This window comes from Polypterus senegalus, chromosome 10 (genome assembly GCF_016835505.1).
Source record: "Polypterus senegalus isolate Bchr_013 chromosome 10, ASM1683550v1, whole genome shotgun sequence".
Lineage (NCBI taxonomy): Eukaryota > Metazoa > Chordata > Cladistia > Polypteriformes > Polypteridae > Polypterus > Polypterus senegalus.
Genome location: NC_053163.1, coordinates 9,978,745 through 9,994,107, shown reverse-complemented (window position 1 = coordinate 9,994,107; position 15,363 = coordinate 9,978,745). Strand labels below are relative to the sequence as shown.

At 43.1% G+C, this 15,363-nt stretch overlaps 1 gene segment (V, D, J or C); it reads left to right on the top strand.

Moving 5' to 3' along the window:
• Positions 1 to 1,325: 1,325 nt before the first annotated feature.
• LOC120536688 overlaps positions 1,326 to 15,363 on the top strand; it is a 42,449-nt gene continuing 28,411 nt past the window's right edge. The window contains 3 exon segments of the C gene segment in view: positions 1,326 to 1,405; positions 3,995 to 4,339; positions 9,730 to 10,029. Of these exon segments, the coding sequence occupies positions 1,369 to 1,405; positions 3,995 to 4,339; positions 9,730 to 10,029 (682 nt within the window).

Genomic DNA, 15,363 nt, shown 5'->3' with positions numbered 1-15,363 from the left:
AACCACCTGCTTTGTTGGCCCCTGAAGGAAATGGGAAGTCCACCTTGAAGGGGCCGCGTATGCCGCCGTCCTGTGTGGTTTAAAGACTATGAGACGAGACCATAATACAAGTCAAACAGATTACCCTGTTGTTTTCTTTTGTTGTTATTTGCCCTTTTGCCAGCAAGCCTTATAGGTGGAGTTAGATATTTCAGATAGGGGAAGATGTTATGTTGTGTTATTAATGTTATTAATTTTGGACAGTACGTGACACTGTGCAAAAATGATTTATAAAGAACTGGGAGAGGGATGAGAGGAGAGTTCCTAGACAGACAGTGTGAGATGGAGATTTTGTGTAATAAAGAATTTGGAAACTACAACCTGGAGATTTCTTTGTGTACTGATCGATACAACAAATTTCAGTCAGTCTTTTATGGTAGAGTGGCTAGATGGAAGCCACTCTTTAATAAAAGGTATTTGACATCCCGCTCAGAGTTTGCATTTAAAGGACTCTGCAAGCAAGAGGCAGAAGATTTATTGGTCTGGTAAGACAAAATTCTATAAACTCTTTTGTCAGTACTCCAAGCACTATGCCTGGTGAAGACCAGACACTACTTATTACATATACTAAGCTTAGTGACGTTCCTACAGTGAATCATGGTGGTGGCTCTATCATGGTATGGGGGTGCTTCTCAGTGTCTGGGACAGGGAGACTGGTCAGAATTGAGGGAAGGATGAACACTTCCAAATACAGAGAGACTCTTGAAGAAAATCTGCTCCATGGTGCACATGATCTCAGACTAGGAAGTTAATTACCTTTCAACATAACAATGACTCGAAGTATACTGTACAATAAGACAGGACGTGTTTCTTACTGTCCTTGAGTGGTCCAGCAAAAGCCCAGACTCAAACCCCTTCGAACATGTACCGACAAACTCATACATACTGATAGTTTTTAAAATTTCCAGTTAACATTACACGTGTAAGGGATATATTTTATACATTTAATGTATACATTTAAATACCGTAATTGTGTTATTGTATGTAATTCAGACTGCTTTTTCGTTGGACAAGGTAAATTTATTACCGGTAGTTCGGTCTGGTGGAGGAGAAAGTAAAAAGGGGGGCTCTGGGGCGGGGAGTATACATTTGTAAAGAATGAATAAAGACACTGACACCTTGGGTTCCTTTTCAATCTTTGCTTTACTTTTCATTTCTGGAGCACCAAGCGTAACAAACAGTTGTTTCCCCAGATTAGAAAACCGACTAAATCGACACGCCTCTTTAAACACTACATGGGCGCGGCATTAAGACAGAAAGCGAAAGGTTTTTTTTTGAATATTTTTTGCTATTTCGACGTTAACTTTCTCTTCTGTCATTTCCTTTATAATGGCCTTGTTGTTTTTACTCTTTCTCATCGGAGACGGTAAGTGTCAATCTCGCATAATTCTCTCTTAACCGGAGGCTCTCGGCTGCTGTGAAAGTACTGGGATCAATGGCGGAACTTGCTTGCTGAATGCCCCTATGCAGCGCCCAGAGGTGGGCCCCTCCTGTCTGGCATTACTGTAATTTATTCGCAGCTAAATCCTAAGGACCGGCTGGGCATTGGTGTCACGCTGGTGACAAACAAACCGGCTCTCTAAATGAAATAATAACTTTTAAAATTGCTTTATTACAACCGCTGTAATAAAAAAAAAAATAAATAAAGAAATTGCGGCAATTAAATTTTGAAGGTGTGGGTAGTAGTAGTTGTACATAAATATATGTAAAACGTGGATCCGCTTACTTTTCCAAGACATTTTTGTGAAAGAAGGTGATTCAATTGTGATGTAAGCTAGGAAGTAGAAACTGTTTTGTGCTATAAAATGAAATAAATTCAATTAGTAATAAATTAAAACAAGACCGGCTGACAGGATATACTACACCAACAACCTGTTTTACACAAGTTCTGAGAAAATGGACATCATAAAGTGGTCATGCTCACATATCCTCACAGTAGTGACACTAATGCACAGTAAGCCATAAGTACACAAGAATACAGATTACAGATGTGTTAAGGTGTTAAAGATTACAGAAATTAAACTGACTCACAAATCATATTACTTATAATATAACTTCTTTTTTCGGCTGCTCCCGTTAAGAGTTGCCACAGAGGGTGCCTTCTGTGGCGCAAAAGCCCCAACAATGCTTGAAGTCGTCTGGCACGCTCGTTTTCGATTGAAAGTATAGCCAATTGCCAACACGTTTTTCTTGCTATGATGCTTCTGGGGTCATTTTTGATGAGTCTAACTTGGAGAACGATCGTTCACACGCAGCGACAGTCACTGGTATAGACAGCAGTAACATGTAAGCCGTGCAAACGTAGCTGGAAGTAGACGACAGTACACAGTGATCTATCAGCAACAGTTCAGCTGCTTCGAAAACAGTCGACTTGGTTGAGAGGATCAATTTAAAACATGCACGAAATAAGAACAATTGAGCGGAAAACGCCGTGAAATGTCTGTGCAACAGTATAGCGTTCAACGAGATCGGCAGCGGCATACATCATACATACATAGGCCTACGTCAGCCATCGAAGTCAGAGTTGATGGTAAACAAGACATTGAACGTTGAAACAACTGCATCGAGACTCAGTGACGTGCGGTGAGGTTCATGGTGAGGCACCGACTCCTCCAGAATCAGATTTACAAATATATGAACCCAAAAGAGTAGCTTATTCACTATTCAATTGGCAGCCTGCGCATTGACTACTGGTAGCCAGACTGTGGAAAGTCAGGGTGTACAATAAACGTGTCTGCAAACTTTATATTGGCGATATACTGAGAGACAGCGACAGAAAGGCGGCAATTGCAGACATCAACCCCGGAGAGCGCAGCTGAAAGTGAGGGAATGGGCCAATTCATCGATTTGTACTATAAAAATGATCAAAATTATTGAAATCATACAGAATCCAAATTCATAGCACAGACCAGTGGACAAATTTATTTTATGTTACCATTATTAGTTTTTTTTTTTTTTTACTTTTCTCGATGACAAGTGAGCCTGTCTCCCCTGACCGCCAGTCCCTGTCTAGATTGTGAAACCGCTGTTTTAGTTAAGTAATAAAAAAATAAATCTATACAGCCCCGAGTGGTCTCCCCAAGCTCATAGGTCCATGTGCTTTGCACAATCAGCACAACCTATTGCTACGCCACTGATTCGGATAACATGGGCCACTATAGTGGTACTCTAGACAAAGACTACGAAATCGGGCAAAAAGCAGTTCATAACCAACTAAGTGATGGAAAAGAAGACAGAATTAGAAGAAGAAGAATTAGCAAAAGACACACAGTTAATATGCAGTAGTACGAATCAAATTGAAAACGGTGAATGCGTTTAACCAGATAGCCCCGTCGCCTCGCTTTCATAACAGTTTTCTCTTCACTGCGGTTCTTAGACATGGTAAAATAAGATAGTAAAATATTAACGAACTGTGTGTGAATTGCCTGTCATTTTTTTTTTTCTTCGCAAATAACCTCTTTTTTTTGTGCTGATGAAAAATCTCCCTTAAAATACAATAAACTAAGAGTACAGAATACACAATCGACACCAGGATATGCAGTATTATTTAAGAATTTGTTACACATCACACACAATGTTAAGTCAAGTAATTGGGTTAACTATTTTGAAAAGCATGCAGGTTTGGTATATTGGTAATACTAAATTGGCACCTGATGTTTGTGTTTAAGTGTGTGTTCACCCCAAGATGAGTTGGCATCCTGTCCGGGGATTTCTTCCCTCCTTGTACCTGACTTTCTTGCATCCCTGTTCTAGATAAGTGGGTTTAGAGAATGGAACAACTGAAGGAAAGTTGGAGCATTTATACTTTACTTAATTAAAGAGACGTTTTGATTTATTAAAAAATATATATTTTATTTTACAAAAGTATCCCATTTTCTCTCCCATTCTTATCCTCAGACCACTTGGAGCTCACTAAAATGTTTTTAACTTTTGACCTTTTTATTTCTATTTTCAGTTGAACGAAACAAAATGCATGTGTGGTCCCTAGAGGTTGAGGTGACTGTAAATGCTTCGCTCCATTGTGACGTGTTGCTGCCCTGCATTTTCAAGGCGGACACAGATCAAGTGGATCTCACTCACCTCCTTGTAACTTGGGAATACAACAGCACTGAGCTGATAAAGTATAAAAAGAACGATGTAAAAAACAACTCCAGGGCAGTTCTACTGGAAAGTAACCTCCTGAACAGAGATGCTTCCCTTCTCCTCAAGAATGTTACCATTAAAGATAAAGGAATATATACCTGTAACGTTGTGTATTCTCCACACCAGATTAAAAAGAATGTTAGTCTTAAAGTTATAGGTAAGTGACATGTTCTGTTATTTATCAGTATTTGTTTACCTAATATTTTAGCCAAAGAACCATGCAGATTACAAACTTATAGTTGTCATATGTCTACACTGTGAGCCTTGGTAAGTGTGATCACATAGAAAAAATATAGGGGTCTGAAATGAACAAGCCCTATTTAATGTTGTCAAGCCATGTTAGGCAAAAGAAAAATAATTTTATAATGATTTTAGAGCTCTTCAATGACAACTGTCTGCCTCCATCACTCACTGGCCCAAACAGATAACCTTCAAACTGTTTTATGGGTTTATTAGTTTGGGTGGCCAGAAGAGGCAGAATTACCAGGGTGTGGGAGGTAAACTAAAGGGATTTTTTCTAGCAGTGGAATATCAGCAACAACAACAATTTATTTTTTATATGGCCAAAATCACACAAGGAGTGCTGCAATGGGCTTTAACAGGCCCTACGTTTTGACAGCTTGCCAGACTTTACTCCCTAAGAAGACAAGAAAAAAAATCCCCAAAAAAAACCCTTGTATGGAAAAAAATGGAAGAAATCTTGGGAAAGGCAATTCAAGATAGACCCTCTTTCCAGGTAGGTTGGGCGGGCAGTGGGTGTCAAAAATGGAGTAAATACATTAAAATATACAGAACAGAACACAAGTAATCCTCTTCACAGGACTAGATGGCCCACATTGCCACCTCAGGAATACAGTACAATGTAATAATATTTCCTTACATGTTTGTAGCACATTTTCTCACCACTCAAAGTGCTTCAGCAACTTCAACCACCACCAATGTGCCGCATCCACCTGGATTATGCAATGTCAGCCATTTTTTGTTCTAGTCCACACACCGCACATTAGCTTTTAGGTGGTGAAGGGGTGATAGATAGTTAACCAGTTAGAGACAGGGGATGATTAATAGGGGGCCAGAATGACTAGGCTGTGGTGGGCAATTTAGCCTGCACATCGGGATACACCCTGGTCTTTACTAAGGATGCCCAGGGTTCCCCAGGGTAAGCAACCACTGTTGAATTCCCCAACATCTCTTACAGCAGCAACCCAAGCTTTTTCTAGATGGTCTCCCATCCAAATACAGGATGGGCTCGAATGGGCTTAGCTTCAGGTGGATGACGTCTTCGAAATTGCATGTGGTATACAAACTACAAAGCAAAATGCAAGAATAGATTATATAATTCACTAAGGCAAGACAACCATGGAAAGCACGCTGGAAGGGGCGTGGATTCACTGAGCAGCCGGATACAATTGGACAAGTAAGACACCTATGGCGCACGCAGGAAGGAGCCACACCCACCAACTCCTTGCACCTCCGAGCCACGTTGACTGTTCATAGAGGCATGTTTCTCGCGGAGGTGAATCGCAATATGCAGCGTAAAACGGTTTGCGAGGGGTATCTCATGGGATCCTTAAAACAATCTTTTACAACTGAGGTTGAAACACAATGAAGTAAGCAGTCTTTAAAAACCGAGTTTTCGGTTACGACGCAAGACCACGTGCACCATAGCAAACTGTTTTACACGCTACATACAGCAATTCGCATCCGCGACAAACATGCGTCTTCTTAGAGGCTCCTGCAGGAACACAGAAAGTCTACGTGAGTCACAGGTGCATCTGGACTGTGCAAAGATGACAACGACTCAAGTGATGAGTTGGAGGTGGGCACATGAGCAATGGCGTTCCGCGAGTTTTCCCAAGGCATTCCCAGGCCAGCCGGGAGACATAGTCCCTCCAGCGTGTCCTGGGTCTTCCCCGGGGCCTCCTCCCGGTTGGACGTGCCGAACACCTCACCAGGGAGGCGTCCAGGAGGCATCCTGATCAGATGCCCGAGCCACCTCATCTGACTCCTCTCAATGCGGAGGAGCAGCGGCTCTACTCTGAGCCCCTCCCGGATGAATGAGCTTCTCACCCTATCTTTAAGGGAAAGCCCAGACACTCTGCGGAGGAAACTCATTTCAGCCGCTTGTATTCGGATCTCGCTCTTTCGTCACTACCCATAGCTCATGACCATAGGTGAGGGTAGGAAGGTAGATCGACTGGTAAATTGAGAGCTTTGCCTTACGGCTCAGCTCCTTTTTCACCACGACAGACCGATGCAGAGCCCGCATCACTGCGGATGCCGCACCGATCCGCCTGTCGATCTCACGCTCCATTCTTCCCTCACTCGTGAACAAGACCCCGAGATACTTGAACTCCTCCACTTGGGGCAGGATCTCTCCCCCAACCCTGAGAGGGCACTCCACCCTTTTCCGCTGAGGACCATGCTCGGATTTGAGGTGCTGATTCTCATCCCAGCCGCTTCACACTCAGCTGCGAACCGATCCAGAGAAAGCTGAAGATCACGGCCTGATGAAGCAAACAGGACAACATCATCTGCAAAAAGCAGTGACCCAATCCTGAGTCCACCAAACCGACCCCTTCAACACCCTGGTTGCGCTTAGAAATTCTGTCCATAAAAGTTATGAACAGAATCGGTGACAAAGGGCAGCCCTGGCGGAGTCCAACTCTCACTGGAAACGGGCTCGACTTACTGCCGCAATGCGGACCAAGCTCTGACACCGGTTGTACAGAGACCAACAGCTCTTATCAGGGGTCCGTACCCCATACTCCCGAGCACCCCCACAGGATTCCCGAGGGACACGGTCGAATGCCTTTTCCAAGTCCACAAAACACATGTAGACCGGTCGGGCAAACTCCCATGCACCCTCCAGGACTCTGCTAAGGGTGAAGAGCTGGTCCACTGTTCCGACCAGGACTAAAACCACACTGTTCCTCCTGAATCCGAGGTTCACTATCCGACGGACCCTCCTCTCCAGAACCCCGAATAGACTTTTCCAGGGAGGCTGAGGAGTGTGATCCCTCTATAGTTGGAACACACCCTCCGTCCCCTTTTAAAGAGGGGACCACCACCCCGGTCTGCCAATCCAGAGGCACTGTCCCGATGTCCATGCGATGTTGCAGAGACGTGTCAACCAAGACAGTCCTACAACATCCAGAGCCTTAAGGAACTCCGGCGATCTCATCCACCCCGGGCCCTGCCACCAAGGAGTTTTTTGACCACCTCGGTGACTTCAGTCCCAGAGATGGGAGAGCCCACCTCAGAGTCCCCAGGCTCTGCTTCCTCATTGGAAGGCATGTTAGTGGGATTGAGGAGGTCTTCAAGTACTCCTCCCACCACCCACAACGCCCGAAGTCGAGGTCAGCAGCGCACCATCCCCACTATATACGGTGTTGACACTGCACTGCTTCCCCCTCCTGAGACGCCGGACGGTGGACCAGAATCTCCTCGGCCGTCCAAAGTCGCTCTCCATGGCCTCCAAACTCCTCCCATGCCCGAAGTTTTGCCTCAGCAACAACCAAGCGCGCTCCGCTTGGCCTGCCGGTACCTATCAGCTGCCTCCAGAGACCCACAGGACAAAAAGTCCTATAGGACTCCTTCTTCAGCTTGACGGCATCCCTCACCGCCGTGTCCACCAACGGGTTCGGGATTGCCGCCACGACAGGCACCACCACCTTGCGCCACAGCTCCGTCAGCCGCCTCAACAATAGAGGCACGGAACATGGCCCATTCGACTCAATGTCCCCACCTCCCTCGGGGCGGGTTGAAGTTCTGCCGGAGGTGGGAGTTGAAGCTACTTCTGACAGGGGACTCTGCCAGCCGCTCCCAGCAGACCCTCACAACACGCTTGGGCCTACCAGGTCTGACCGCATCTTCCCCACCATCGGCCAACTCACCACCAGGTGGTGATCAGTTGACAGCTCGCCCCTCTCTTCACCCGAAAGTGTCCAAGACATATGGCCGCAAGTCCACGACACGACCACAAAGTCGATCATCGACCTGAGGCCTAGGGTGTCCTGGTGCCAAGTGCACATATGAACCCCCTTATGCTTGAACATGGTGTTCGTTATGGACAATCCGTGACGAGCACAGAAGTCCAATAACAAAACACCCTCGGGTTCAGATCGGGGCCATTCCTCCCAATCCCGCCCTTCCAGGTCTCACTGTCATTGCCCACGTGAGCATTGAAGTCTCCCAGCAAAACGAGGGAATCCCCAGAAGGTATGCCCTCTAGCAACCCTCCAGAGACTCCAAAAGGGTGGATACTCCAAACTGCTGTTCGCGCATACGCACAAACAACAGTCAGGACCCTTCCCCACCCGGCGGAGGGAGGCCACCCTCTCGCCCACCGGGTAAACCCCAATGCACAGGCTCCAGTCGGGGCAATAAGTATGCCCACACCTGCTCGGCGCCTCTCACCGGGGGCAACTCCAGAGTGGTAGAGAGTCCAGCCCCTCTCAAGGAGATTGGTTCCAGAGTCCAAGCTGTGCGTGAGGTGAGTCTGACTATATCTAGCCGGAACCTCTCGACCTCGCACTAGCTCAGGCTCCTTCCCTTCAGAGAGGTGACATTCCACGCCCCAAGAGCCAGTTTCTGTAGCCGAGGATCAGACCGCCAAGGTCCCGCCTCGCCACCACCCAACTCACATTGCACCCAACCTCCTTGGCCCCTCCCATAGGTGGTGAGCCCATGGGGAGGAGGCCCCACGTTACCTCTTCGGCTGTGCCCGCCGAGCCCCATGGGTGCAGGCCCGCCACCAGGCGCCGCCATCGAGCCCCACCTCCAGGCCTGGCTCCAGAGGGGGCCCGTGACCAGCGTCCGGCAAGGGAAAACGCGTCCACAGTTTTATTTTCATTGGAGGTTTATTGAACCGCTTTTGTCTCATCCCTCACCTAGGACCAGTTTGCCTTGGTGGTTCTACCAGGCATAAAGCCCCGGACAACATAGCTCCTAGGATCATTGGGACACGCAAACCCCTCCACCACGATAAGGTGACGGTTCAAGGAGGAGTCTATACTCTGTGCATTGTTAATTCATAGCTGTTATGCTATAGTTTATTTTTTATTTGGGATGGCTTCAGTTCAAAGTTTACATGTTCTCTCCATATCTTCATGGGCTTTCTCCACTTACACCTTAAAAAACAATAAACGGTGTTTATTTGGATGAAGCCAACTGATACCAACCTAAATGATATGGTCATAGCATGGAAATAATTTTCACTATTTTTTCAATAGATTCCATTTGGCGAATCCATATTTAGCCATAGGACAGATCTAGCCTACAATTCCAGTGTAGAATTTTATTTTTCATTAGAATTACAGAATTGGTTAAGGGTTTGAATACTTTTGCAAGGCAATATAAATCCAAAATGATGAGGGCCTTGAAATTGCAAGAAGGCTGTTATCTGAAGGTCTGCGGTGCCTGGCCTACTGACTGTAATTTACAGTTTATAAATCTTTATAAATCTAGAGCACAGCTTTGAAGATATCTGAACATTTTGATTTTTATATTAGATTGACACATTTAATTTCTCTATTTCATTTTTAGCAACTCCTAGAATTTCTGTGAGAAGTAACCTGGCTAAGATGAACATGGAAAATACCCTGCCTTGCACTGCAGATGGTTTTTACCCCAGCAGTATTAATATTGCATGGTTCAGAGATTCAGAAAGGATCAAACAAGAGACGAGCCTTGCGCCAGAAGAAAAAGCAGATGGCACCTTCAGTTTAGTGAGCTATTTAACATACAAGACACAAAGCAGTGATGCTGGTGTGAATTTCTCCTGTCAAGCACAACATGAGTCTCAGAATGAGCCATTGATATTCACATTTCAACTGCAGTTTTACAGTAAGTATCCTTTTTATATTATGGTAATTATTCAGGTATGATACAATAACATGTACCACTTCTTCAAAATGTTTGGTACTGTGAAACTGTAATATGAAAATGACAAAATTCTGCAGAGCTGTCAAATATTCATATTATTTACTACACCTTGCTGACATTAAAGGTCAAATAGTTTGGATTAAAACAAGTTTCACCATTTAGTTGGTCAGAAAGAATAATATTTTAGTTTCAAATTATTGGTGTTACTGTATGAGGAATATAAACATTGATCAGAAAAACAGATGGGAGTAGTAAAAGTTTTCAGGTGAAGGTGAGGTTCTTCAGGAACCTTTTCTGACTCCATTGATTTTCAGATAGTGATGGTGGTTGGAAGCGGGTTCTAAAAATACTGTAATTTATCTCATTTTGAGGAGTTTCCTTTAAATATTTTAAAGTTTGAACACCTTCCTAAGCACGTTACGATCAATACAATGATGTCACCCTCCAAGAAACACTTGGTAATGAACATCATTGCCATAAACAACATGGTTGATCTCATGATTACACAGCACAAAATGGAAATTCCCATTAACAAAAGATACACACAGCTATGATGTAATAACATTTCTGGAACAGCAATTTTTAGCAATCAAAGACCATTATCTATATAAATGAAATTGTAATCTGTGGGTTTGTCTGTTTGCTTCATAATCGTGTAAAACAACTAAACCGATTTTTGCAAAATTTGCATTTGTGTTGCTGCTGGTCCATCTTAAAATATAGGATGTTTAGCATATCAGGGAGAGGGATTTTAATGGAGGGGGACAATACACAAAATTGTGTTGATGTAGGGACTACAATTCCCATCAGGCTGGGACACACATTATTAGTGTGTAAGGTTTGCACCAAGAAGATACAACACTTTCAACACCTCTAATTTAGAAAGTAGTTTCATTGTCTTGCTGGATTCCAGCTTCTGTCTTAGACTATGTTGTTGTTTTATTCTCCTTTTGCCTGTGTATTTTCATCCACATCCTCTCCTGTGAAATGGGTGTGTAGCTGCATTTATCCAAAGTCTGAATCTGGATCTAAAAAGGGTGTAAAGTGTTGTCAAACCCTTTTTTTGTGAAATAATTTTTTAAGTTCAATAAGCACAAAAAAGCACATTTAACAATTGTTGAAAACACAAAACATACTGTAAACATAGAATGGAACAAACAACCCCACATCCACGGTCCCAAAATGATCATATAAAAGTGTTCCACATTGGATTAAAACAATTTATGCCTACGCACACCAATGACAGAGTCCATACAGACTCAGTGAGCTTCAGAGAAGAAAAGGAATAAGAATAGAAGAAAATTAAGGATTAAGATTAGTGGCATGGTGCAGAACCCTTTTCAGTCCTCTCTGAACTAAATAGACAACTGCTTGCCACTCTTTATATTGGAGGCAGATGATTGATACATACCACTAAATGTTTACAAGGTTAGATAAAAGAAAGGGGATTTCCAGAAGTTTACAAAGAGTGAGTCAGGAGATTTAAAATGAGAGGCTTAGATTAGTTTAATGGAGATGGTACCCAGACATAATAACCATTGCAGGACAGGAGTCAAGGTAAGAGAAGAGAGGTCCAAGAGAAGATATACATGAGGAAAGTAGCAATACAACAGCATACATGATTCCAACCCATCAAGAAATTAACACAATAATGGAATCCAATCATACTCGTAAAAAACAAATTTTCGACTTATGAGAACAGAGAAGTTGATAGAGAGGTATTCTTGATGATGGATGGAAACATATAAAATTTAGTATTATATAAAATAAATTTCTGCATTAAACAAAACAAGTGCTTTTAATCATACTTTCTTCAGGCTTTCGTAATACATCCAGAAACCCTTAACTAATTAAACCAACAAAACCCATCATAAAACTTTATTGAAAGTAAAACAAGTCTTTTCTGAATAAGATATGACACTGGCGCAGTGGGTTGCGCTGCTGCCTTGAAGTTAAGAGACCTGGGTTCACTTCCCGGGTCTTCTCTGCATGGAGTTTGCATGTTTTCCCTGTGTCTGTGTAGGTCTCCTCCAGATGCTCTGGTTTCTTCCCACAGTCCAAAGACATGAAGGTTAGGTGTATTGGCAATCCTAAATTGTCCCTGATGTGTGTGCCCTGCGGTTGGCTGGCACCCTGCCCGGGGATTTGTTTCTGCCTTGCACCCTGTGCTGGCTGGGACTGGCTCCAGGAGACCCCCCATGACCCTGTGTTAGGATAGATAATGTGTTGGACGATGACTGACTGACTTTGCACAGTGGCAGTCAGTAACAAAACAGTGTAGATCATTCAGTTAACTTCCATGCTATTCATGCATTCTCACTTGGGATTCTAGTTGTTGCTTCAAAAGTGCATAATATAGCTCTAAGGCAGTGTTTCCCAAACTCGGTCCTGGAGGACCCCTGTGGCTGTAGGTTTTTGTTCCAACCAGATTCCTAATCAGTGACAACACCTGGTAACACTGATTTCATTTAATTAGCTGGTATTTTCTTTTCTTTTATTTGACATTCAGAAAAGCATAGCAGCATGATTTTTACATTTATAAGACATTTATAAATATTTCTGATTTTGTTATAGATTTAAATGCTTAACTCTCCTTTGTTGATTTCATTATACTTTGCCCTTTCTCTATGCAGTTTTTCCCCCTTCATTATATCTTATTAATGACAATTTAAAAGGAGCAGATCAGACACCCAGGCAAACAACATGGAATAATCAAAGGCTGCAACTACTTTAGCACTAATTAGTAAATAATGGATTAATTAAACAATTAGAACATCTTGAAAAGTAGAATGAAAATCAAGATGAAAGAACTGTTAAAAAGAAAAAAATACATTATTCCTATATTACTGCTTGGTACATTTTAATTTATATATATATACTAGCAAAATACCCGCGCTTCGCAGTGGCAAAGTACTGCCTTAAAAGTTTTATTAAGAAGAAATTTAAATCTTTTCAAACTGAGGGAAAATATGCCAATAATTATTTGTTAAGGATCTCTTTGTATACCAAATTGTGAGTTCGGCCCTCCGGTTGTAATATGACCAAGCTGTGCGCTGAGCTTACTCTTAAGCATGCAACTTACAGTTGGCCATGTGAACAGTAATCTTGTCTCAAATCTTACAGCTTGGATTGCTGCTGTCATAATCGGTTTGAGTTTCATGGTTTGTTTCAATTACAACAGTATTTGCAGGATTTGTTGTGTTGAAGTGACATTCAGCATCTGTCAAGCGTTGTAAGCACACAACCGGTTTCAGTGATAAAATCACATCCAGCTTTTGAGAGTTTAAACATTCATAAACATTAAAGTGTCCACTACTGAAATCGTCACCTGTGAATCTAAGATGTTTAAGAGGCATTGGCGGTTGTCCAAAGATGTAAAATATTTGGCCATTTCGGTACACTTGAAAGCGACAACCGAACAATTCAGTGGCAGCCATCAACTCACATGCAGAACCATAGGTGAAGGGCTTAGCATTTCACTCTTATAGTGCTCCTGTGTAGTCTAATTATCTCCTGTACCGTCATCAGTCCACACCTTGAACCTGTCCAGTCATTCAATACATAAGACACAAAGTTCCTCCGGATATCAAGAGTGAGCCTGATATGGCCGTGCAATATGTAACAAAGAGAATGGAAAAAGTAGGTGGTATCTCCGGGCATGGAAACCACTCGGTAAGTGACAGTTCTTTGATCGATAGTGATCACCTCGATAGACATGTTAATGGGGGTACGGTTGGAATGATAAAGGAAATGGGTACCTGAACAATGTAAAGTAAGTCTAAAATACCTACACAATAACTATAATTGAAATAAATGAACAATAAAACAGAGGAGAAGCCGTGGATTAAATAAAAAGGCTGTAGTTATCAGCAGGGAGACGTGAATCCCGTGGCGAAGCAAGGAAGGGAATCTAGAGACTGGAGCGACGAACGGCCTTATATAGGCAGGCAGCCAACAACGCCGCCTCACACAGTGACCGAGCTGCAGGCTATGAACGTATATATGTACGTAAGTAGGATTCAGTTAGCGTTGGGAACTCGCGTATCAAATTTCTTGAAGATGGGCCCATAAGTAACAAAGACTGTTGAAAAGTTCAATATGGCGGCCGAAAGTGGCATCATACCACCGAAATAAGTACCAAATTTCAGCCTTCTACTTACACGGGAAGTTGGAGAATTAGTGACGTTGGAAAGTTGAATATGGTGGCTAAAAGTGGCGTCATACCACCGAAATAAGTACGTCATTGGTTTTGGTTAGCGCAGGGAAGCCTAGCAAATTTCGTGAAGATGGGGCCATAAATAAGAAAGTTCAACATGGAGGACGTTGTTGACCGTTATGACCGTTACGCGTAGAATTTCGAAATGAAACCTGCTTAACTTTTGTAAGTAAGCTGTAAGGAATGAGCCTGCCAAATTTCAGCCTTCTACCTACACGGGAAGTTGGGGAATTAGTGACATTGTAAACTTCAATATGGCCGACAGTGGCATCATACCACTGAAATAAGTACGTACATCAGTTTTGGTTAGCGCAGGGAAGCCACCTACCAAATTTTGTGAAGATGGGCCCATGAATATGAAAGTTCAACATTGGTGACGTTGTTGACCATTATGACCGTTACACGTACAATTTCAAAATGAAACCTGCTTAACTTTTGTAAGTAAGCTGTAAGGAATGAGCCTACCAAATTTCAGCCTTCTACGTATGCGGGAAGTTGGAGAATTAGTAACGTTGGAAAGTTCAATATGGTGGCCGACAGTGGCGTCATACCATCAAAATAAGTACGTACATCGGTTTTGGTTAGCGAGGAAGCCGCCTACCAAATTTCGTGAAGATGGGGCCATAAATAAGAAAGTTCAACATGGCGGACGTTGTCAACCGTTATCGACCGTTATGACCGTTACATGTAGAATTTCGAAATGAAACCTGCTTAACTTTTGTAAGTAAGCTGTAAGGAATAAGCCTGCCAAATTTCAGTCTTCTACCTACACGGGAAGTTGGAGAATTAGTGATGAGTGAGTGAGTGAGTGAGTGAGTAAGTGAGTGAGTCAGTCAGTCAGTCAGTCAGTGAGGGCTTTGCCTTTTATTAGTATAGATATATTTTAGCAAACTTAGTTTTCTAATTTCTATATTGTTCTCTAAACACAGAACTTGGGAAATATCAATTCACTTAATTAGCCCAGGAGTTCAATTAAAAACAGAAGCTGGTTGGAACAAAAACCTGCAGCCACAGGGGGTCGCCAGGACCGAGTCTGGGAAACACTGCTCTAAGGATTATGTCTCCACCAAGTTTCACTC